Source organism: Argiope bruennichi, chromosome X2 (genome assembly GCF_947563725.1).
Source record: "Argiope bruennichi chromosome X2, qqArgBrue1.1, whole genome shotgun sequence".
NCBI lineage: Eukaryota > Metazoa > Arthropoda > Arachnida > Araneae > Araneidae > Argiope > Argiope bruennichi.
The window spans coordinates 11,583,708-11,610,717 of NC_079163.1; the positions used below are offsets into that span (position 1 = coordinate 11,583,708).

Here is a 27,010-nt window from a genome sequence, read left to right on the forward strand (position 1 = left end):
ACGTTGTATTTACTACTATTCTTAAAATCCCTTACTTTCTAATGCATTTTTCTTTTTAAAAAATTCATACAAAAATTTCGTAAGAAGAAATGAGTTTCATATTATATATTTCAAACAATGAAGACTTATAGCCAAACTTTCTTTAATTAGCAATCACTTAAAAAGAGAAAACAACTAAAAATATCAGTTTTCCACTCGCTTTTTTTCCGAAAAAACTACATTTTGTGGTGGAACTAATTAAAAGGAAATTTTAATATTCAACTCCATGAATCTTTTAATATACTTTAATGTATCCTAATAATTGGGTTATCATCTTTCAAACATATTTAGTAAAATTAAAATATTAATAAAGAAAATGTAACCGATCAATATCAACTATTAATTAAAGAAGGATAATATTTAATTATGATTAAGTCTTCTATTTTTTAAAGTAAGCAGGAATATTGAATAATTACATATTATATTACATATATTATATATTACATGAAGGATTAAAAACCTCCTTTAAGGAAGTTAATATTTAGAAAATAACAGAAAAAAATATTATAGGGAACGTAATCAATCCAGTTGATGGTGAAATTTGAATAATACCTAACAAAAAGATTGTTTCTTGGTTTTCGATTCATCCTTTGGAAACAAATGGTGTTTCTGATTAAAATGAGAAATATAAGGAATAAAATTATTCTTACAGCTTTAATATTTTGATAGAATCTAAATATAATAAAAAATAGAGTTATCTCTCCTTTATATAATCAACATAGTTTTCTTAAAGTTGCTCGTTCTGCTTTGAAGTAGAAAATTAAATTTGATGTTGGAGCGAAACTTTTTTGACAAAGATTTCATTTCAAAAAAGTCTCGTTACAGATGCAAAACTTTATGAGTAATTTTATTGTTTTTGTATTTTTATCTCCTTTCTGTTATATTCATTTACTCAAAGGCCATTCTTTTTTTACCTTAGCTATCTTAGAAAAAGCATGCTTCTATTTGCCGTCCTCAATTTAAAAAAATCGCTAATTTTGAAAGAATGGAAAAGTTTGTGCAAATATTTTTTTAATTTACAATTTTTAATGATTACATTCTTATTTGTAAAAGTTCTGGCATATTTCTTTTTAGTTATAGAATGGCTCCTTCCCTCATATAGACCACGAAGGCCTAATTACAGAATTTTGGTTTCGAAGTACGATTTTCTAAAGGGTCGTAGTGAACGCAGACAAAGTGCGCGTTAAATCCAGCGTCGTCCAGAAATTCGTAGTTAGTAAAATTGTTCTGATTGAAGGAACAAAACCTACAGCATTAAGGATTTCCATGACATTATTTGGAGTTAATTTAGTTACCCATTTTAGCCATATTATATATAATAGTATGTTTATCTCGATTACTTGGTGTTGACATTCACTTGTTCTTTGTGTTATTATAAGACGTTTTGAATGGACCAAATGCATCCCTGTCAAATGGATACATTCGATTATTGTTCTGAAGATAAAAAGTCTTGAGAATTATACCACTTTTTGTCATCCTAATGGCAGGAATAGTTACGCGAATTTCGGGGTTGTCAAAGAGTAAATAGTGTAGGTCTCTCCGATCTTGGACAGATGTAAAATCGTTGATGAACATTAGTCTTGCAAAGTAATTGAAAAATAGAAAAATTATTTCGTAAGAAAAGAATAAGGGACAAAAAGTAATGTAAATATTAAGTCACTTAGTTAAGATATTGCTTAATATCGTATATATAATTATAGAATAGAAATACACAGGGTTAGCGAGAAATAAGTTACCCACTTCAAAGGCTCTAAAATGCTTTCTATTGGTCCATATAAGGTAAAATTTGAACTACAGATTATTCAGATGATACGCTTTACTATTAATTTTTAAAAAGTTAGTACAAAAATTCACCAATAGGTGACGTTGTAACACAAATGGCATTTATTTGCATATATTAAAAATGTGAAACATAATTTGCGTTACAGAGCATGTCTATTATCACTTCTTTTTTTTTTCTTTTTTCTTTTTCTTTTTTTTTTTTTTTTTTTTTTTTTTTGATAAAAAGAAGGCGGATTCTGCACGAACATTAGTTTATTCTCTGTTCGTCATACCTACGTTGCAAGAAAAAGTAATACTGGTGAAATTGTTCTACCAGAAGCAACAAAACTCCGTTGCAGCTTTAAAGGAATTTTGTAGTATGAAGCAGATACGAACAGATCCAATCTCTCCAGGTGCACTTCGCAAGATGAGCAGAAATTTGAAAAAACTGGACAACTTGGTATTCTTCCAGGTAAAGGACGAAAAAAAATCCTGTCTTAAAGCGTCGAAAATGTTGCGACCGCGCTCATTGAAGCCAGCAGTCAGTCGCCACATAATACTGTGAGTTTGCCAATTGTTTCCCGTGTTCTGGATATGCCGTATTCAACTGTACGAAAAATTGTACGTCAGATTTTGCATTTTTATCCCTACAAGATCAAGTCTGTGTACCTGTTGCAGGACGAGGACTTAAAGGTCCATAAAACTTTTGCACTTTAGTTCCTTGCTCGAATGGTGGTTGACAAAACCTGTGTTGAAAATGTATTAATATTTTATTTTATTTATTTGTTTATTTTAGAATGGCAACGTTATTTAAGAAATATTTTTTGCTGTCTCATTTTGTAGATGGCAACTTGTAGATCAATCCCAAGATGGAATAAACAAAGTTTGAATTTTTTACCGGTGGGATATCGTTTTTCTATTTTAATATAAAAAGCGAAAGAAAACGGTGTTTTTTCTTAGGCAGCTTTAACATTTTTTGGCGTCCGCGACAGGATTTTCTCGAAACAAAATAAATCAAGATGTTTCAAGCAATAAAAGGTTTTAAAAAAGAAGATCTGAAATACGTTGCGTCTGAAATTGGAGAAGACGTATCAGAAAATATTACGATAGTTGGATTAAAAGATCTTATTTTAAAAAGTTGTGAATATAAGAATGATCCAGAATTCGTTCAAGAACTTTTAAGTAATGTTATTTCGGAAAGGAAATTAAAAGAAGAAACCGAAAAAGAAGATAAAAGATTGCAGCTTGAAGCTGAAAAGGAAGATAGAAGATTGCAGCTTGAAGCTGAAAAGGAAGATAGAAGATTGCAGCTTGAAGCTGAAAAGGAAGATAGAAGATTGCAGCTTGAAGCTGAAAAGGAAGATAGAAGATTGCAGCTTGAAATTGAAAAAGAAATAGAATTGGCAAGAATACAATCTCAAAATAGAGGTCAGTCATTTTCTGCTAATTCTACTGCTGATTTAAATAATTATAAGAGAAAGTTTACACTGCCTAGATTAGAATTTAGACAATTTGGCGACGATATTAAAGATTGGCTCCCATTTTGGAGTCAATTTGAGCAAATACATAAAGATGAGGATATCGCACCAGAAGACAAATTTCAGTACCTAGTTCAAGCAACAATTTCTGGTTCTCGTGCTAGAGAGGTTGTTGAAAGTTTTCCGCCAACTGGCGCCAACTATCAAAAGGCTATTGATGGTTTAAAATCGCGTTTTGGTAGAGAAGATATTTTAGTGGAAGTATATGTGAGAGAATTATTAAAATTAATTATTTCTGTGCAAACAAAAGAAACATTTTCATTAACTTCTTTGTATGATAAGCTTGAATCATATTTACGAGCATTAGAAACATTAGGTGTAACCACAGATAAATGTGCATCCATTTTGTATCCTATGGTTGAATCGTGTTTCCCAGCTGAATTTTTAAAGGCTTGGAATCGTAGTAATATTTCCAGTATTAACTCTGACGCGAAAGGAAGATTGGATAATTTGATGCAATTTTTGAAAACGGAAGTTGAAGGAGAAGAAAGAATATGTTTGGCTGTAGCCGGTTTCGGTTTAGGAAAGGGCCAAGAATACAGACCTTTGAAAAAGAAACAATATAGCTCAGAGAATTTGAGAAATAAAGTACCTACAGCTATAGGTTTGTTAACGACTGCTGCAGATAAATATGTAACGAAATCTTGCGTTTTTTGCGGTGGTAAACATTCAAGTTCAGATTGCTTTACGGCTCAAAAAATGACTCTATCGGAAAGACAAAAAATAGTCAAGGAAAAACGATGCTGCTTTGCATGTTTATCGCCATTTCACGCAGTTAAAAGATGCCGAGCAGTTTTAAAATGCCTGATATGTTCTAAAAAACATTTTCCTATAATGTGTGATGTGCTTGATTCGCAAAAGATGTCTGTAGAGGGAAAAGAAGATAAACCCGCACTAGATGTTAATATGGCTAATTTTAATAAACACAGCCCTAAGATATTTCTTCAAACTCTCAAAGCTAAAGTGGTATCGGATAATAAACAGAAAATTGTGAGGTTACTTTTTGATTCTGCATCACACAAATCTTACATTTTGAAAAGTGTAGCTGAAGAAATGAATTATACACCCGTTCGATGTGAAAAATTGGTACATTCTCTTTTTGGTGGCGTTATCACTAATGAATTTAAACATAATTGTTATAAAGTAAAATTGAGAAATTTGATTGGAGATTTCGGCTGTAATTTTGAAGTTCTGGATCAATCTATCATTTGTGACAATATTAGACCGGTTTTTAAAGGTCCCTGGATAAAAGAATTAGAGGAAAATCAGATTAATCTAACTGATATTAGCGATACTTGTGAAGGCATTGATATTCTAATTGGAGCTGACGTTATGGGGAAAATGTTAACTGGCAAAAGAAAAGTCTTATCTTCAGGTCTTGTCGCTGTAGAAACTTTCTTAGGATGGACCTTAATGGGTAAGGTACCACAGGAAGAATCTTCGGAAGAAAACCTGGCTTTAACAGTGCTGTCCTTATTTGTAAATGAAGCTGAAATCACAAATTTATGGAAATTAGATTCAATCGGAATCAATGATCCTGTTGAGAAAAAATCTAAGAACGAGATTGATCTTCGGACCAAGGAGCATTTTCTAGAAACGGTAACAATTAATAAAGATGGTCGATATGAGGTTTGTTTACCATGGTCTGATGATAAGTCACCTTTGCCCGACAACTTGGATTTGGCGAGGAAAAGGCTCGACTACACTACCTCAAAACTTATAGCTATGAATATGTATGAGAAATATGAAAATATTCTTCTAAATTGGTTAGATGAAGACATAATCGAGGAAGTTCCTACCAACGAAATGAACTCTTATGGTAATTATTTACCTCACCGTGCAGTGATAAAACTAAGCAGCAGCACTACTCCAATTCGTCCGGTGTTTGACGCTTCAGCGAGATTAGCAAATTATCCATCTTTGAATCAGTGCTTGGAATGTGGTCCTAATCTCATTGAGCTTATTCCAAATATTCTTCTTCGATTCAGAGAGGGACAGCTTGGCGTTATAGCTGACATCAGGAAAGCTTTTCTGCAAATTAGTATTCGTAAAGAGGATAGAGACTTCCTTCGGTTTTTGTGGTGGGAAAATAGAGAAGAAAAGAAATTGAGAGTTTTTCGTCACACAAGAGTTGTTTTTGGGGTAAAATGTAGCCCTTTTCTTTTAGCTTCAGTAATTGAGTACCATATTCAAAAATGTGAAGGATTTGAAAAATCTTTGAAGAAAAGACTTTTGGAGAGTTTCTACATTGATAATGTCGTTACTAGTGTCGACAGTAAAGACCAATTAGATCGATTCATTGACAATTCTAAAACCTTGATGGCAAAAGGTGGTTTTGATCTTAGAGAATGGGAATGGTCTGGCGACTGTGAAACTAATTCAAAGGAAGAAACTCAGGTATTAGGTCTTATTTGGAATAAGAAATTAGACACTTTGAAAATTAACATGAAATGGCTGGATGGCATTAATGTGGAAAAAGTAACTAAAAGGAGTATGTTATCTACAGTACATAAAGTATTTGATCCTTTTGGATTCACTGCATCAGTGATGCTCTGTCCGAAAATAATGCTACAAAAGGCATGGGCATTAGGTACAAGTTGGGATGAAGAAGTAACTGGTGAGCTTCGTAAAGAATTTCTACAGTGGTTTCAAGAACTTAAGCATTTGTCTGACATACAGATTCCTAGGTGTGTTCAAGCATCTTCAAAAGATATAAGCAACTGCACTATTCATACGTTTGTTGATGGAAGCAAAGATGCATATGCTGCTGTTACATTCCTTAGAATAGAAAATAATGGTCGAATCGAGCTATTTCTACTTGCAGCGAAATCTCGAGTGGCTCCTTTAAGAGGCACAACTATCCCAAGAATGGAACTTCTTGCGACGGTGATTGGAGCGAGGCTAGCGAATTCAGTTGTTGAAGCTCTTGGTTGGAAAAATGTTACGATATATTACTGGAGTGATTCTACAACAGTGCTTGCATGGATATTACGAGAAGAAAATTGGTCTGTCTTCGTTAGGAACAGAGTCCAAGAGATAAGGAAGTTGAGTAATCCTACATCATGGAGACACATACCTGGTGATAAGAATCCGGCAGATTTACCTTCCAGGGGCTGCAAGGCAAAACATCTAGTCTCCCTAAGATGGTGGGAGGGTCCACAATGGATGAAAAATGCTTTTGAATTTCAAAACATTATGGGTTCCACCAACCATGATTGGAATGAAGAAGAGATTAGAAAGGAAAAGTCTAAGACGACTTTTATATTATCAAATAATGAAGCCTGTGGTGTTGCAAACTGGTACTACAGATATTTTTCGAACTATGATAGAATAGTTCGTCTTGTTGCATGGATCCTCCGCTTCATGAACAACTGCAAAAATATAACTGAGAAGAAGCATGGTGAATTAACCGCTACAGAATTTCAGGAAGCAGAAATGAAGGTTTTATTTATGATACAGAATGAGTCTTTTCTCCCAGAAGAAGAAAAGAGATTAAAAACCCTACAAGTATTTAAAGACGATCTTGGCATCATCCGTTTGAAAACTAAAATTATTTATCGCAAGGACAGTGAAGATTTTCTTAAACCTATTGTTCTTCCTCCGAATCATGAAGTGGTAAAGCGGTTAATCTATAATGCTCACGTTAAGAACTGTCATGCTGGAGTCCAGATACTATTGAATGCACTTAGAGAAAAGTACTGGATCCTAAATGGAAGAAAAGCGGTGAAACATGTGGTGGCCAATTGCATTACGTGTAAAAGATATAGCTCAAAGAACATAGAAGTTATAAGTCCCCCCCTTCCAGAAAATAGAGTAAAGGATGCTGCGGTGTTTCAGATAACTGGCGTTGATATGGCTGGACCTTTATTCCTTAAAGACAAGAAGAGCTGGGTTCTGATTTTTACTTGTGCAGTGTACAGAGCAGTTCATTTCGAGCTTGTTACTGCTGCATCGACTGATGTTTTTTTAATGGCCTTTAGGAGATTTGTTTCTCGCAGAGGAAGATGCACAACAATATACTGCGATAATGGCTCCAATTTTGTTGGAGCAGCCAACTATTTAAAACAACTGGATTGGAACCGCATCCAAAAATATGGAGCAATAAACTCTATTGACTGGAAGTTTAATCCTCCAACTGCTGCCTGGTGGGGCGGATGGTGGGAGAGATTAATTAGAATTTTAAAAGATCTTTTGAAGAAAGTGTTAGGACAGGCACGTCTCAATTATGAGGAGATGATAACGGTTTTGGCAGACTGCGAGCGTGTAATCAACTCAAGACCTCTAACTTACATTTGCGAAGAGGAAGCTATAAAACCAATTTCTCCATCGATGTTCATACAAGATGTGCATGAATGCAATCTTCCTGATATAGATGCTGTAGAGCAAAATTCTGTGAGCAATAGATTCAAATACAGACAAGCAGTGCTTAAAGACTTAAGAAATCGCTTCAGATCTGAGTATTTGGGTGCTCTCATACAGCGGAGAAATAAAAAATCAAGAAAATGTACAGTTACTGTTGGTGACATTGTTATGGTGGGAGCAGATAATAAAAAGAGACTTGTCTGGCCTTTAGGTCGTATCACAGAAATCATACCAGGTAAAGATGGACATGTACGACTTGTTCGAGTGCAAACTTCACAGCAGAATTTCCTGCGACCAATTCAAAGAATATATCCATTAGAGTTAACATCCTCTGATGACTTCTCCACTTCGATGACACCAGATGATTTGAATAAGTCAAATGACATCACCAAAACTTCTGACAGTACTTCTGGCAACGAGATGAAATTTAGTAGAGCCGGAAGAAGAATTAAATTGCCAGAGAGACTGAACTTGTGATTTATTTTGTTTTTGATTGGACATTTTCACATTAATTTTCATTTTTATATTTAAATATTAATTGAAAATTTGTAAAACGTTGCCATTTATTGAATCTCTTAACTGTGTTTAACTAATAGTATTATATTTTGATTATTATTTATAATCAAAAGGTGGGAGGATGTTGAAAATGTATTAATATTTTATTTTATTTATTTGTTTATTTTAGAATGGCAACGTTATTTAAGAAATATTTTTTGCTGTCTCATTTTGTAGATGGCAACTTGTAGATCAATCCCAAGATGGAATAAACAAAGTTTGAATTTTTTACCGGTGGGATATCGTTTTTCTATTTTAATATAAAAAGCGAAAGAAAACGGTGTTTTTTCTTAGGCAGCTTTAACAACCTGACCATGGAACATTCTTTAGAGTGATGATGCCCACTTTTGCCTCAGTGGGTAAGTAAACACCCACAACTGTCGAATTTGGGCAGAGGAAAACCCTCACGTTATCCAGGAATAACCCTTGCATCCTGAAAAAGTGACAGTATGATGTGGTTTTAAGGTACCTTTATCATTGGACCGTATTTCTTTGAAGAGATAACTTTAAACGGAGTCCAAACATGTTCCATTGTCACAGGAAAACGGTACCACGATATACTGAAGGATTTTGTAATCCCAACTCTTCTACAGCGTGGATGTCTTCAAGACATCATGTTGATGCAGGATGGTTCACCACTTCATATTAATCGCCATGTAAAGCGATTGTTAATATAGAATTTCACAGAAACACGAGTTATCAACCGTCATTTCCCAATAGCATGACCTCCTCGCTCGCCGGACATTACCCCTTGCGACTTTTGGTTGTGGGGTTATTTGAAGGACAATATCTACCGTCAAAGGCCCTCATCTCTAACAGATTTAAAGAACAACATTCTGAGCCATATTCTTAATATTCCGGCAGACTCACTCCGGTCATCTATAGAAAATATGGTTCTCCGATTGGAACATATTGTTGAAAATGAAGGAGGACATATTGAGCAATTTTAATTTTATTTTATTTAACAATTATAAACCATATTAAATGGTTTTATGTGCATTACAACGCCACCTAACGGTGAATTTTTGTATTAATTTTTTTTTTTTATTTAATAAATGTAAAGCGCATCATCTCAATAATCTGTAGTTCAAGTTTTATCTCATTTTAGGGCCCTCTGAAGTGGGTAACATTTCTTGATAGCCCTGTACTTATATTTCATATTTTCATTAATCTTTCTTTCAAGAGTAAATTGCAAATAAAAAAAAAACTCCAAGAAATGAAAAGAGAAAATTTACTTACTGTTTCCAAAGCATATTTACTTTCCGCCATTTCAATTTTAATTTAAGATTTGAATTAAAATATCTTGTGATAGACCATGAGACCAAGGTCAAATAGAGATGGCACACATAAATTACCTTTTGCTTCACAATCTAAGAAAATGATCTTGGAGGTATTATCTAATTTCCTCTAAATGAGAAATATTGTACCTCTAACCTGCTCAAAGGAATAACACATCATGGTGGTCAAATGTAGAGCACGAAAAAGTTTCACATTCAAATCTCTATAACTCATTTTTAGTTTTGAATAGAAAAATAAAAGTTTGCACAATATAAGATTATTAATCAGTCTGCAGTATGCATTCACTAATAACATTTCTTAGTAGCATTAAAAATGATTATGAAGCAAACTGTCTGCTTCTAATACTTATTCACTAACAGTGAAACTAGAAAAATATTTTCATTCATCTAAATACCCATTTCTTGAAAATAGCAACAACTTAAATGCGGTCATTAAGGGTTAATCTTTGTTTTAAACACAAAAACTTGTTGCTCATTGCCAACACAGACAGGAGAAGTCAATGGTATTACAGATAAGAAATGCAGCACTCTCTCCTATAATTTTTCTGTTGAAACATGCTCTAATTTTCAATAAAGCATTTCCATTAAGTTTTTTTTTATTGTGTATATAAAATGCTTTCTGAATTCTGCTTATTACCATTATTTATCAGCATGCGGTTAACATTTTTTATATTCATAAAAAAAAGAATATTGTAATGCTTAGCTGTGTGGTTATACAAACCCCTCTCTCTCTCTTGTTGCCCCCCCCAAAAAATGATGTGTTTCTTTCTTTATTTCTAGGATTCCCAAACATCTAATAACTAAAAAACATACATTTAATACTTATACTAAAAAAGTATATATTTTAACACTTTTAAATGTCATAACGTCTTAAATGACAATATGAATTTGATATATATATATGATTTAAAAATTTCTCTTTGCTAATATTTGTTTCTTAAATCGTCTTTATAACCGATTATTTTTTAAATAATTTATTTTAGAAACAACATTGTTTCATCGCTGTAACGTCTTTTGAAATAACTTATTGAGCCCATAAATGACATCATGAGTTCATCAATAACTCCCTTTTGTTCAATAACTTGCAGTATTAAGTTATTTAAATCAAAATAAAATTATTCTTTTGTTACAGATTATAAATCCAGCGTTATACTTTTGATTTATTCCTGTATTGCAAATCTTTCACTTTCCTATTACTTATATTAATATTATTTCTCGATGCATTGCAACTGAATTGGCACTTTTTATTAATAGACCACGGAACTAATATGTTTATGACTTTGTTACATGTTAAGTCAATGCATTTTTCAGGGAGAAAAAGTATTTTTACATCAGAACATAAAAAGGCATATTCTGAAATATTCATCGGTTATCTGACTCGTATAATGTCCTCTTTCTTCCAGGGAGAAATAAAAAGCTGCACTACATGAGGCAAATTTCATTTGGAATTTACAGTTTCGCTTCAGAGTCGAATCGATAATGTCCCGCTTTTGGAACTCGTAAAACCGTGATTGCCGGAATCGAGGTTGATTTCCACTCCACGATTCGCTGCACTTTCTCCAAAAGTCTCCGATGGTTTCTTCTTTGCCCCTTATTTCTGCCTCTTTGATTAAAAGTTTCAAGCCATAAATGAATCCAGCGAAGCGAAAATTATTATCAGCACACTTTCGGTTCATGTCTACTGTCTTAAATTATGTTATGCTGATCTTTATACTCCAAGCAAGTGTTTATTCCGTACCATTCGGTTGGATTTAAAACTTCTTTATTCAGATTGTCGAATCTCCCTTTCATACTGAAGTGAATTAACTCAAAATATTTAATTAATTTATTACTTTGGTAATAAGTTTCTAGGACATCTCACCAATTAATTCTGCAGTTATTAGGTGCTTGCATGTATTTTAATCAGCATCTATTGGTAAGCATGTGAAGTATCTAAATAAACGTCAATGGTTTTGGGTTTTACCAATTTATTATTACTTTAATGTTATTATTTTCAAAGACCCCAATCAAGGAAAGCTCCAAACTGTATTTTCCGCATTCATTTTTTTTATTTGAAGAAATATGCTGCCGGAACCCATCAGACACTTTTAGAAACTTATGGTGATGCTGCTCCGTCATACCCCAATTGTCGGTTTTGGTTTCAACGATTTAAAAGTGGTAATTTCGATGTCAATGACAAAGAACCACCTGGAGGACTAAAAAAATTTCGAAGACAATCAATTGCTAGATTTATTGGACGAAAATGGGAAAAATGGTAGAAAACGATGGAAAGCATTTTAATTGGTCTATATTGTACCAATTTTTTCCAATAAATGCCTTTTTAAAATGAAAAAAAAATTATTAAAACACATGCAAGCACCTAATATAAATGTTGAGAAGTTCTGATAAACGTTCTTGTAAGACCAATAATAACAGTTATTCATCCTATAAATATTGTTTTCCTAACATTTTAAATAACATTCGTCTCCTTTTAAATGACATCAATTACAAATTATTTTTACTTCTTTCTCGTTTACCTTAGAGGACAATCTTGCTGATTCATTGTAGTAAAGGTTATAACTCTGCTGTCGAAGAATCATTGTGAATGTTCACGAGTAAATTATTTACTCATTGAATGTCATTTGCAAATGATTTGAGCCTTTTTACTATATCTATTATCCCCATCTTATAAATCAATTCGTTTCTTTCATTTTTAACCGGGCACATATTTGTTAAGTAATTTGTATTGCAAATTATGGGATGTTCGAAAGAATTTAAGGACATCCATTCATTTCTAATCAAACAAATATTTGCATTACACCTTTCATTCGAAAATTGCAAAGTGTATTATATTAATATTTGTGCAGTAAATATTTTTAATTCCCATATTAATATCTACAGAAGTATCCTGCAGAAATCATTTGGATTCAATTTGAAATAAACCTTCTTTGAGAAAAGGAAAATGAAAAATGTCTGCATTACATTTTTATCAAGATATGAATGGACAGTGTCAAAAATGAAATTTTTAAATAGATGAATGCAGATTAATTCACTATTAACTAATTTTTATCAATAAACTTTCTTTATTGTCTGATACTCAGTAGTGAGAATCGTTAAACTTAAGTAAGAAAGAGAAAAATACTTATATGCTCCAATAACATTCCGATAGTTTTAAATCATTGTTTCAAATATATATGGACGGTCTTCTCAAATACGGAAAAGTGAATACGAAATTTTTAATTAAAGTTTTACATGGTTTGAAAAATATGAATTCCCGGCAATTACAAAAGATCTCGAATGTTAAATCTCTAACAAACGCCTACAAAATAATTAACTGCAGTTCAATTATTCTTGAACAACTGGAAAATGATTTATGCATTTTTTCAAAATTATCGTAAGAACATTTATGTAACTTTACAGCATATCATTCCATTAGTGTATATATTCACGGATAATTTCATAATTATTTGCATTGAATATATCCACATTATCCACTGAATAGAAGTCAAATTATGAATATTCATATCGCATTTTCAAATCTATCTACCATTATGTTCTAATATATAACGTATTCTGTCACACTGGAACAATTGTTTAAAAATTAAATTAAAAGAATATTGACAAAGGACGAGACCTTGTAAATGAAAAGATCAGGTATTTAAGGAAATAAAAATTAATTTAAAATTAAATGTATTTGAGTTCCGCATTTTATTTTAAATCAATGCTTGCCGAATGACCATGTTGAACCCGCCTCGTTGCATGGAGCTTTTCATAATTTCTTTTCTATTTCAGCTTTATTATATATCGTGAATGTAAATAAATTCTTCAGAAAATATTCCCATTCATTTGAAATTACATGAAGCAACTTATAATTTGGATGACGCAAACTAAACATTAATTCAATGTTACCTGTCTTATAGATCTGAATTAAAGAAGTGAGCAATATTCTTACTCTTTCAGTGCTTCTAAAAGAAAACATTTTTTTGTCTTTCATTCGCATTTTTTTTCCCCTTTAAAACTTGTTTTAAAAATTCTGTCACACAATTTCTGAAAGAAAAGTAAACAGAAATTAAGTATTCAAAATGTATGCGTGAAATTAAAATATTGCATAACTTTATCAAAAGATATCTTAAATACGCTGCACAAGAAAAAGCACGATCGAATTGTTTCCTAAATTTATTCAGTTAATTTAGCAGCTAGTAAAGAAGTTAGATTTTTGTTAAACATAATTTTGATATATTATTTCAATAATGTAATTATAAAAAACTCTCGTGTTCGTCCTAAACACGCCGTTTCTAAAATGTACTTACCTTTCAAACAAAAATTATATCAAACAAACATTAAATTTTTATAATAAAAAATATTTAATATTAATGTAAATTCGTGTCCGTTACCGAAAATTGTACTGTTCTTCATTAAGACTTAAAGATAGATTTAATTTCTTCTAAATTTTGTCTTATCTCATCTAAATGAGTCAAAATCACATCTGAAAAATATTTGGTATTATTAAAGTCAATTTCAATTATAAAATTCCCGATAATTTATCAGATTCTACTTTCATTTATAATAATCAGTTTGAATTTTAAAACTCTCAGACTTTATTTAATAACATTAGGTAATTAGGTAAATCTACAGCAACAAACCGCTCCGTCTGCAAAAAGCAATTCTTATCTAAACCGCATGTACCAGTGTTTTAATACTGCTAGTTAAAAAAAGAACCAGAAGACAGAACTCATAATCTTTTTCCTCCGATTTTTCAGACATGCCATAATTTAACCTTGATGAGCTAATTATTTATTAAAATGCATTAATGATTAGTTGATTTTACTAAAGTCAATGTTAATGTTCATCATCCGATGAAAAGCAATCTAACATTTACAAATCCCTTTTCCAATCCCTTTTCAATTTTTTTTGTTTGGATACATATTTATATTATCTGAAACAATATATGCAATCCAATTCAATGACACATTTTTAAAGAAGTGATCTTATTGCCTTTTTTAACCTAACTTCAAAAGTATTCTTATTAGCTTAAGTAGCGTAAATGAGTTTCCCATGCATTTCTTTCTAATCTTTAATCGAAAGCTTCGTAGATAATGATGTCTTCCGAGTAAAAATTTAGAATTAAAAGATTAACTGAGAAACTAATTAGTGGTAAAATTGAAAGATTTTACTTTATTCGCTAAAAAGTTACTAGAGCTTATCTTTTAAATAAGTAAATGAATGAAAATCTTTGAGAATAATAATTAATGGATATGTGATAAAATGAAGAAACGAAAAAAAAATATATTCGACAATTACTCAAATTTTTTATAGAAATTCGAGATTGATTCGATACTCTTATTTCACTAAATTTTTTTTATTGACTTAATTAATAAATTCGTAGAATTTATAATTCCTAGTATAAGTAATATTTCAACCGGAAAGTTGAAATACTACACCAACCAATCCGGCATTTTTTAATTATTATTTTGCAATTCTGAACGAATAAAATTTTCTAATTGAGGTTCATTTTCTTCCTAAATTTTATGGCAAAACGGAACAATTTTATTTCAATTCTGAATTAATTCGGACTCAATAAAATTCGAAGGTTTTAAATTGTTATAGACGTGTAAGCATACGCATAATTTCCTAAACATTATATCTATTACAATAATTCAAAAATAATTGTCTTTCTTGCTTTCTATTCTTATGTCAGATCTTTAAATTTTTTTTATCATGCATTGAATTAAATCAAAGAAGTTCTTTACACTATAGACATTATATGAAAAGAAAATAACAAACTTTTCTATAAATTTGAAACTTTTTCTATGCTTTTAAATTTCCCGAGCTTTAACGACATTCCCTAGCAATTACTGAAACATTTTGAAAAGATATAATTGTCTTTTTCTATAGACTCTTTAAGTGCTCAGTTATTGGGACGCAATAGCTTTAAAATAATAAAAATTAGCTTTTAAAGTGAATAACAACCAATTTTTTTTTGTATTTACAGAGTTTCAAAAATCTTAAAAATTATTTATCCCTGGAATGTTAAGAAAATATACATATAAACAGGATTATATGTTGTGGAAATATTAAAGGATTTTAAATATTCATAAATCACAAAGTAATTTCTGAATATAATTTTGTGAAGAAAGAACAAGACAAATGAAATTGGTTGATTTGAATATGTACGCAATTTAAATACAAAATATTTGATAATGATGAAAGAGTTCATTACATTGGCGGTTCGTTCATTAGGGCTGAAAAGTTGCAGCACTATTGAATTTATCATTAAAAGGTAAATTTTCTTCTTTATCGAATTTTTTCACTTTTTAACTTTAAGACTTGGTATTCTTTGCCTGCATTGTCAGCTAAGAGTCAATGATCAAAGAAAATGGAGAAAGGCTATAGAAACGAACAAATAAGACAAGACATAATCCAACAAGCAAGAAAATTGCAGATCGGATTTGTCGTGCTACCATTAAAAACCTACTGTGCGCACAATTGATTGGTGGTTTAGAAAAAAGGGAAGGGGTAAAAGGCAACTCTCTTCAACCTTTAAATTTGGAAGTGCTGAAGCTGCAATCAGACTAGACCCGGAGTGCCTATAATTTTCTGTTCTCTTCTTTTTCTTTTCTTTTTTTCTCCACACACCTATCTAAAGTCTGCATTCATACTTTTTTTTCCTGTCTCTTATTGGATGTTTATGAGTTTTAGTTTCGATTCTTGTTGTCTTGACAGAAACACATTCCTTCAATCAATATTCCTTTACTTTTGTTATTGGTTGCATTTCAAAAAATTAGGTACTTGGGTAGTTTTCTAAAATGTTATTCAGATGAAAAAATTTCTATTATTAATTTATTATTAATAATAGAATACATGTAAGAAACGAAGAAGATATGAAGATCCTTTATTCCACATCTTACCTGATATTCATTTTTGAACGAGCATTATTGAGCTGAATGGATGAAGATATCATATGTGTAAATATATGTAGGAAAGGAAGCTTAGATACTCTTATCTGTTGAATAATCACTTCACCTTCTATTCATAAAATTACAAAGCATATATAAAATTTAAAAAATTAGACTGTATATAGACAAAGTATGTTTCTTTAAATGCGGTCACTTGAAAGCTTTTTTTTTTTTTTTTTTTGCATCATTGGTTCTCAATTTCCTGTGACTCAGCTAATATACAATTAAGGAAAAATCAAGAATAATTAACTAGATATGTCTATAATCTAAAGATACAATAATTAATGTTTTTAATTAAATGCCAGTTTTTGGATTAACCTGTTGTAACCGGGAATAGAATAACAGACAAGCAAATCAGTGTCCTATCACCGCAGTCTTGCTGACTGTTGGATGGTTTCTTTGTGCGGCAATATTTATTCACTTTTTCTATTAAAGTTAGGTTTGGACACTAAATTGATTGAATTCTGATCTACTGTAAACCTGATTCTTCTTGTTTAAACTGAAATACATTTTATAAATCAGATTTTTAAATAGTTTTTTCCAAAGACACAATCAGGTCAGTCAATACATTTTTATTATGAACAAATGGATAAAATAAGTTGTAAAAATATCAGATACAAAATAGAACATACGAAACACTTTTAGTAAAGTAAGTAAAATACAAAGTACCCTTAGAAATAATGATGATAGCGTGGATGGTAAAATGTGTTGAAAGACAGGAAAGTTTTCCAACACAATTAAATGCATTACTAGCCATTTTCTAAACATCTTTGAATTTATATTACACGGGGTCAAGATCATGTATGTGTATTTCCGTTTAAACATAAAAACTCTTTATAAGAATAATAATTTCATTTTCTTTTCATATGTCGAATCTAGCTTTATTTTGAACAATCTGTTGTGCGAATTTTCCAACAGTTTTAATTTAATTTTAGCCATTGGAAGTTTCCCTAAACTGGTAAAGTTTAATTAAATTTAGCAAATATTTCCATTCTTCTGACCTCTATATAATTTATTATTTATTAAATTTACGAGACTGAGATAAAAAAAAATCTGTTATCTACCTCAGAAAAGTTCAAAAGTTCATTCTAAATTGATTAAATCAAAAAAATAAAGTCAAGTATCTTTGTCAGTTTAATCATTATTTTTATTCAAAAATATTCCTAGAGGCTTCTTAAAAATCATAAAAAAATGAAAAATTCCAAACGGAACACAAAACTTTTTGAAGAAAAATAAATAATTGGGCGTATCACAAGTGTTTTTGTTTCATCCGATATGAAACCGAACCAGCTTTATTCTGTCTTAGAACCTTCTTCGTTAATTTGGATTTCGATTTTCTTTCAAGTATCAATCAATTCTTTATATCTTTCAACTTGAATATTATATATGAAGTTTAGATAGTTTCTAAAACTTTTTAGGATATTTTATAAAAAGTATTTTATTTTATTTGAATCAAAAACCTGAAAGAGTGCAATGAATTATTTGCTAATGTTGGTTAACCCTCTGGTATATTTTAAACAGAAAATTTTCATTTTCTGTTTAAAAATAACATTTTCTTCCAATCTGGATTAAATTCTTATTTTTTGACCTACTTAATGCTCTGGTTTCATAAGAATAAATAAATATAAGACTGCAGAAATCTTATTGCGTTGAAAATGCATGAAGATGACTAAGGGTTTAAGCTTGCAATAATTTTTTTTAAATTTTAATCGTAAATTTGATCGAAATAAGTAATATTGAATTTTAAAATAATTTTTTAAATTTAGCAAATTCTTATTTTTTACTTCAAAGCTAGTATAAAGAGCATGAATGATTTCCCCACTTCTATAATATGGTACGTTTTGTATTTCGCTTCGTTGTATAGGGAAGAAAATAGAATATGCATATTAGAATAACATCTGCAGGGTTTTTTTTTTTTTATGGTTTGTTGGCTCAAGAATAGTTCTTTGACAAGACAACACCAGTATCTTCCGTTTTGTTTGTGATTTATCGACTCAAAAATCGTTCCTGGTCCAGACAGCATCAGTATCTTTTGGTTTGAACGTGGTTTATTGTCTCAAGAACCGTTCCTTGATCAGACAGCACCAGTATCTTTCGGTTTGTTCATGGTTTATAGGAACAAGAACTTTCGCCCCACTGAGGCTATTCAAGTTTCCTGGAGTTCATTCAGGAATGAAAGCAGAATTCAACCTAACGGTTGTTGGAAAAATTTACAGGCAGAGGATTGACTTAATTTTTTTACACGCTTCTACTTAACTTTACTCTTTCACATTTGTAAAGATTGATTTTGTAATATATTTTTCACTTACTCACTAAGGCGGTAGAGTTTTGTATGCGTGTGAGTTCTCATTGCTAATATTATTTTTCTTTTTATATTTTGCCTTCGAAGAAAAAAAAGGAAAACAAAATTCTATAATATGTATAATAATTAATTATACATTAAAGATGAAAAAGCAGAAAGGAATCCAAATAAAAATTATAATATTTATTATGCTAATTAAAATGTGTGTATAAAACAAATTTTATTACATTTATATATCTTCTCGTATTGTAAAGAGACTATGTTGCCATCATCATAAAATTCGATCTCAAGATTTCATTTTAGATATTCCTGGATTCGAAAACCCTGCTTTTAGAATTATTTCTGCCAGTCTATGAACAAGATAATTCAAAGCAAACCAAGATATACGAGTATGAACTTGAATATCTTCGTAGAACAATATTTTTACATAAGGTATTTATACTGAAATTTCGGGTTTCTGTCAATATCAGAAGAAAATCTGTCAGTTTATTCGCCCATTTGCATATGAGTATGATAAATGAAAAACACAAAGAGTCTGGGGAAATTTTGAATAGAGTTTTATTACAAGAATGTGACTGCGACAAATTTTGAGTCAATCATCCAATGGAATGAATTTTACTATATATTTATATCAAAATTGTAGAACTGTGCTTAATTTCGCGTTAAACCTTTCATTAAATTCACCGTGTGTTTATTTGTGCGTCGAAGTGTATGTGAAAACGGTAACTAAATAACACGAAACGCAAGTTTCGGGGGAAAAATTGGTACATGGTCCAGAAATCAAAGTTGCAGGTTTGTATCAAATGTTGGAGCCTATAGGTAAAAAGAAAGAGGACCGAAATTTAATCCCGTAAGCTTTACTATAAATCAGAAGTAAATACAAAAAAGCATCATCATAGTGCAAGGAATAAGCTCCATTTTTTTTTTTCAAAAATGAAAATTGGACAATATTCATTATAATAATCTTAATTTATCCTTGAAATTTCTATTTGAAAAGAATTTGTATTCATCGTATATTTTGTATACATTTTTGCATATTTTGAATATTGTCAGATCATTTTTCTATTAAATTAAATAGTTCCTTTCAAATTACGGTAAGAACAGAGTACGAAAAGAAATGGAAAGAATTAAAGTGATTTATGAAGCTGATTTCTGGTCAATTAAAAATTGCAATAGAATTAAGAAAAAGAATTCCTTACTCTCATTAAGGGTGAGTAACGGAAGTTAGGGGTCGGCTGTAAGAGGTGATTCTTGAGATATAAAAAAAAGCCTAGTTTAATACTTTTCCTAAATTTAAAATTTTCTAAATCTATTCATAAAATGCTTTTTAGTAAGTTTATCTTGGATTAGATCCAAAAGATAAAAAGAAAATTTGAATTCTTTTGCATCTAACTAGAAATTTTTTCTAGTAGCTAAATAGCAAATTTTATATTAAATATTTATCTGTTCTGTTTTAATTTAGAAAATAGGAAAGCTAATGTTTGTTTAAAATATATGAAAATAGTATGTAAAAAATAAATTAAATAAAATGTAATTTCAAAAACAAAAGTCAAAAATTATTTGACCACTCAGTATTTAATTAAAAAGTGTCATTGTTCAGATTCTTTTTCTAAATCAACCTGCACAGCAAATGACAATATCTCAAAAAAGTATACACTCCGTTTTTCTACAATTTCAAAACAAATAAAGGAAAATGTTGCATAGATGTTTATCGAGTCAATAAGATATTCCAAAAAGGATGCAACCCTTGATGGCGAAATTAACGTTTTTAACATATTTATGAAATCGCTTCTGTACCTAATATTTTTTTTTTGTATTTAGATCAAAAACGCCCCAACTCACACTAAAATTTTAACTTTATATAGATTTTAGTGCCCAAAAATTAATTAGAGGCTTAGAATTATGGAAGCACTATAAAATATTTCGAAATTCTCTTTAACTTTTGTCAACTAAGGCGTTTATTGCTGATAGATATTTCCTTTGGACATTCCGACTTTCTATAAATTTGTCATTTTCATTGAGAGAAAATAGAAGCTTCAAAGAAATGAAGACAGAGATATTAAATCAATTTCCATTCTCACGGTAATCTTATCTTTATGTTAAATTCGTCACAAATTTCATTTTCTACAAATGCATTTGCAACTCCCCATATAAAACGGCCTACTCTTAGATAATCTAATCAATTATTCAGAATGGTAAAATTTAAAAAATGTTCTATTCCAAATTAATATTTAAAAAAATAAATGCACTGGTATTCTTTTTTGTTTGGCGTGTTCATTTACAGCACTCCCTTAACTACTGCTATCTACCGAGAACTTATGCTATTATTCCATTCAGAACGATGATATTGGAATATCCCAATATCGAAAATATTCATTACTTGAAGGAAAGAATGAATGTAAACTCAATACTTTCATCTTAACAAAATAATAATAATAATAAATCTAAAATGCCAAAATAATTCACAAACATATTATAGCATTTAAAAAATATGCAAATGAAATTTATTTCCAAATTTTTCCTAGTTTCCTTTTCTCAGTATATATAATGATTTAAATAAATAAAAACAATTTCTAAAAATATAAACTGACGCATTATTTTTCGATGATTTCGTTTAAACTACAAGCTTCAAAAACATACATCGACCTAGTCAACTGTCCCTAAAGCCCAAAACTGCCGAATATGCAAATTTGAAATTCTCCCAAGGTCATGTGAATTTTAATCGGCCTTTTAAGAAACTATTCAATAAATCATAAGTTTTTGAAATCTTCAAATGCATGCGCTTGTTTATTCTATAGAGAATAAAATATTAATATATCAAAGCAATCGCTCAAGTCCACGGACTTATTTCGAAAGTAATCAGATCAATTAATTACATTTTTATTTTATTATGAAGAAAAAGTCCTTTAACTGTAACGTGAATGGAAAGTAAAAATGATTTGAGATATCCCTAAAGAATTCAAAACTCACGAAATATCTTTTTGTGATTTATTTTATAATAAAAAAGTGAATCTTCAAAAACTAAATTTATCTTAATGTTAGATTAAGATAGTTTTCGCTTAGACATTTTCAAGCAGATAAACGAATTTTTTAAAAAATACGAATAATTCTTAAACTTTCAAAAAAAATTAAGAACTTCTTCTATAACAAAGAATTTGTATCAAATCAAGTAGATTAACTTTTTTATTTTTTATTCAAATTAAATTAAAGGATAGAGAGTTAAAAAAATGAAATAAGATAAAAAGAAATACTTGGCGCAATTAATTTTCTGATTCAAGTACATTATGATTTTCTGACATCGAAACTAGAATAATTGCCGTTTCATTGAGTACTACTTATAATTATTTTCAAGCAAATATATCTCATGGCATTTTGCTGCTTTTAACTTTTTTCTTTAGTTAAAGAGACGGTGGTCTTCTAAATTAGAAAAAAATGACGGAAAAATAAAATTTATTATCTCCTAGCCAAAATATATGCTTATATTCACCAAAATTAGCAAAAAATATTTTTTTAATTAAAGACAATATTCCAAAGACTTAGTGGAATAAATATTTTTAATGACGTTTTCTCAAATCGATGTTCCAATTAGTTTAAATAGATTCAAAATGCTCCAAGTATTTTAATTTTTGAAAAAAATTACATGAAATTGATAATGAAATTTTAGGTTAATAATTAAAAAACTGGGTATGCATTTTATGTTTAGAGTTTTTTTAAATAGTTAAAAGTTAACTTTAGTTCAGAAAAACACGAAATTCTTATGAAAATTTAGTATGTGCGTATAAATATATTTCTAAAAAATTAACATTTAATCGGAATTACAAAAGTTTTGTTCCAACTTAATTTTTATTGAATAATAAGGAAAATATAATAGAAAAATTAAAAATTAAATAGCATGGAATATTTAAAAAATTTTTTTAATTTTATATATATTTTTAATTTTTTAAGATAATATATTTTGTTGAAGACTTTTTTAAATATATTTAACGATTTATATTTTAATACATATATATATATAAATGTCATATTCCTAAGCAAATAATTGGCAAAAATGCCTATTATAATTCACCGTACCCTTAAATCACAATTTTTTCTTAGAAATATTTCTCCATTTTATCATATTCACAAACTGTGAATTTCAGTAATTGTACTTTTTACTTGCACTGAAGATTACAAAGTAGCATTGTGCCCTTTTCACTTCCTATTCCCAGAAGTAATACGAAGAATTTCTTAAGATAAATGTACTTCTAAAATATTATTATAACATTTTAAATTTTCTTAGGGCTTAATTCTGGGAAATTAAATGGGGAAAATTAAATCGAATATTAGCTGCATAATCTTACCAAATTTTCTTCACATTAAATGAATGAAATCCTAAAAACTTATCCTCATTTTAAATTTTGTTACTTTATTTATTTCATAGTTTCTAATTACTCTAAACATGAGAAGCTTTATCTTTTTCTAGAGTTCTGCCTAGTTGCAAGCGTATCGTTCGGTTTATTAATGCATACATATCCTTTTCTCTCAATTACTCTAAATATCTACTAACTTTATTTTATCGAATAAGGATTTCCTTCAAAACACTCTCTTGAGATTAACTCGCTTTTAAAATGGAATTTAATATTTTAATCGGCACATCTGTTTTATTTATTAAGTTTTCACGAAGCGTTTCACTAAGTTTTATTTGCTGATACTGTGCTGTTGGGAGTTTATTTTGGTAAAAAGAATTTTATAATAATAAAGCATTATACACGGTAAATGTCATTTTAGGAACATTTTATCCATGTTTATGCTTACGTTAAGTAATTTTTATTAAACCTTATCTTTCACAAAGACTGAAAATATTAAATAGGGGAAAGTAAACGTTAAATAATCTTGTTATTCGTATGTGTGTGATGTTATAAATTCATATTTAACAATAAACTTTCTATTTTAGTGAACCGAATTTAATCTTAAAATCTATTTCTGTGACATAGCTTCAATTAAATTTTAAACGTTTCATTATTGTTAAAAATTATTGAAAAAACATACTTCATGGCCTTCCTTAAGGTGAATTTTCCTAATTCTTTAAACATCTCTATTTAAGTATTATTATTGCTATTTTTTTTTCATTTATCGTTTTATTATTTTTGTTTGATACGAACTACTGCTTTTGGTCGGAACGATTATTACTATTAATAATATTTGTTGAGATTTAACACCAAATGGAGATGTTAGGATACATTAAACAACTAATTGAGCATTAAATGGTGATATCTTTGCTGATTTGTCTTCAAAAAATAATGATCTGAGATTTAAATTAGGACTTTCCAGAATACCCGAAGAGTTCTGAGATCTATTTTGAATTTGTAACTCGTATTACTATTAAAGAATTGTGCATATTTTCAGTACATAATAATAAGTTGATTATGATATTGCATTATATGCTAATATTTATTCAAGAAATTTTGAATCCCGTAATTTTTTCTTATTTCCTTAAATTAATTTATGCTTCTGTTTTTGTGCAAATGAGACGAATAAAATGTTTTTAGTCCATTAAAATGAATGCTTGTTACTCCATAGAATACTTGCAATATTTCGATTAATCCTTTTCCCTTCTTAAACCAAAATTATTTAAGGAAGGAATATTTAGATGAAATTTTATTTTTAATTTTTACGATTGAGCAACAGAATACTGTTGGATAGAGGAGATACATCAGATATCAGTCTTGGTTCCGCTGTGAAAATTAAATAGAAATATTTTAAACTATCTTTTAAAAATTTATGAAAAGTAGATAGACGAATACTAACAGTTTACTCTTAGTGTCATTTCCCCTCACAACGCCACTGCGAAAATAACTCACATGTAATTCAATTAAAACTAAGGAAAATGAAGTATGTGAATCCATGAAAATTAAAAATTGAATAATACTGAGAGATACATTATTATATGTATAAGAAATCGTTGAAAAATAATTATCTTAAATCTTAGGTTCGAACTTAATAAATCTTCCATATACAGCAAAGTCAATGAAAAAAATCTTTCATTATGGATTTACATTTCTTTTAACTGAATAAGAAATATAAACATATTTTTTGGTTGAAAGTTTCAAATGTTCTATATGGAAACCTTATCTGATAAATCACAACTTGGATAAGGTGTTTTCGACGCTTCTTTCTCGAGAAAAAGAAGATTTAATTCCAACTGACAAAACTGCTCCAAAATATCCTTTTCGAATCCTTACCACGTTCATTATGATTTAGGGGGAAATTCGAGAACACACAAAGCTTTCCAACTCTCGTGGCACAGAAACAAGGTTTTTAGATTTTCCCGATGCAAAAGAGCTGTGACCTTTTGTTACTGGAGATTCTCCTTTGTGATTTTCCTTTTGTGCCGACTTTCAAATGGTGTCCTGGGTTGCTTTTCAATACTTGGATACTACTCCATCTCTTTTTCATTTAAGTGTGGCCGTGAAACTTCTGTATGGATCCGAGATTCCTTCAATTTGATTAGTCGCAGTGCGCGACTCGGAGAGAGCTTTTTTATTAGAGCTTTCTTAGTTTGCTCTTTTCAAAATTCTTTCTTCAATGAGCGTTCATTGTTCGGCTTACATCTACTTATGGTTTACTTTCTTTGTTGACAGCTTAAAGTTGCTTACAAATGCCTCATTTTTTTGTTCTATTCCTCGATGGAATTCCTGGAATAGTTTGATTCTTTTCGTTACTCTTTCACACGATGCATTCTGATTCGATATTTTCTTCGAATTGTTTGTAATTGAAGCTCACATTTTGAAAATAATCAACAACAAACTTGTTTGCGGGGTCAAAAGAAGGCTGTTGAACATTTTCGATGAAATAAAGGAAAGAGAATTCATGAGGGAAAAAAAAGACGCTTGAAATTGAGGAGAGAGGATGAATCTCGAATCGAAATCAACGGCAAGGCATCGAATGAGTTTTTAGTAAATGCTGTATTGTGATATATTTATCGATTTTCCAAAAAAAAAAAAAATGACAGCCAACTTATTTCTAATTTACTGAAAAGGTTAGTTGTCAGCTTACCAAAAAAAAATAAAAAAAAATCTTCTATAAAGTGAATGATAAATATCGAGAATATTCCAAACGAACAGTAAAAAAGTTTTTAGAAGAAAATTATTATGTTCAACTAGATTTTAGTTGGCAACCAATATCGTTAGAGTAGAAATCTCAGAACTTAGCTTTCTCCTCGCTTTCCATTAAAAAGCTTTTAAGAAATTGACTACTTCAAGATTAATTTTTATCTTATTTCTGACAAATCTTATCTCTGAATCTCTTTTATCTTATCTCTGAAAAACTAATCAATGAAAAAATAAAATAAAAAATATCAGTTTTAATCATTAAACGCTATCGAATTTTTCAGAAGATCTAATAAATACAATAAATATTTTGTTTTTGCGGAATATTTTAACTATTTTGTTCACCAGGAATTTTTCATGCAAGCTGGAAAATTTTTATGTTTATTATTATGACAAAGGTTGTACCATGTCCTTTCCAAAGACTAGTGGCCTTTAGTTTTTAACAGTTTATCTAAACGACTAGTTTTATTTCTCTAAACAACAGAGTTTTTTTATCTCTACTTTTTTGTCGAAATGAAACTTAATCATATGGCTGTATTTAGATGCCTCGAAAATTTCATTTCAATTTAAAATACTGATTTTTCTACAAACCACTTAAAATTGACAGAGAAAATACTTATTTGCTCATTATATTTTGCTCTTTCGTACAAAGTGAATTTCTTGTTATAATGCAGTTCGTATTTTTTATATATTTTTTGTTAATCTAATTTAATTATATACAGTAGAATAAAACAAAATCCAAAGTTGATATATTTTCTTCAGTCCCAAAATTCTAACTGTGTGCCTGGATGGAGATTCTTCAAACAACTCTAAATATCCGAATTCTAATTTTTGATTACAATAACTTCATTTTAATTCTGTTGAACTTTGAGCCGCAGTGTTAAAAGATACCGATTATTTAATTTGATTAATTGAGAAGAGGAAAATTTAAGTGTCACTTACAATTTAAACGTTTTGCATGAAAAAGAAGGTATTGAATAGCTTTTCATGCAGGAAAGGCGTCTAAAAGGCAAATGCTATATTTATTATATCGGTGCCATAATACTAAATTTCAAAAAGTCTTTTAAAAAATCTTATCATCTGAAGCGATTAAATCAAAAGAAAAAATTATATCGGCTGTAATCGAAATATT

General features: G+C 29.8%; 2 protein-coding genes across 3 annotated transcripts in view; both read left to right on the forward strand.

Annotated features, from left to right (window-relative positions):
* The window catches only part of LOC129960392 (uncharacterized), a 165,238-nt gene extending 155,846 nt beyond the window's left edge, over window positions 1-9,392 (forward strand). Inside the window, exons 4-5 of the mRNA XM_056073813.1 lie at window positions 5,110-6,738; window positions 9,364-9,392. Of these exons, the coding sequence (XP_055929788.1) occupies window positions 5,110-6,738; window positions 9,364-9,392 (1,658 nt within the window). The remainder of the gene's footprint in view (window positions 1-5,109; window positions 6,739-9,363) is intronic.
* The window catches only part of LOC129960695 (neuropeptide CCHamide-1 receptor-like), a 277,351-nt gene that overhangs the window by 200,955 nt on the left and 49,386 nt on the right, over window positions 1-27,010 (forward strand). The window lies entirely within an intron of this gene.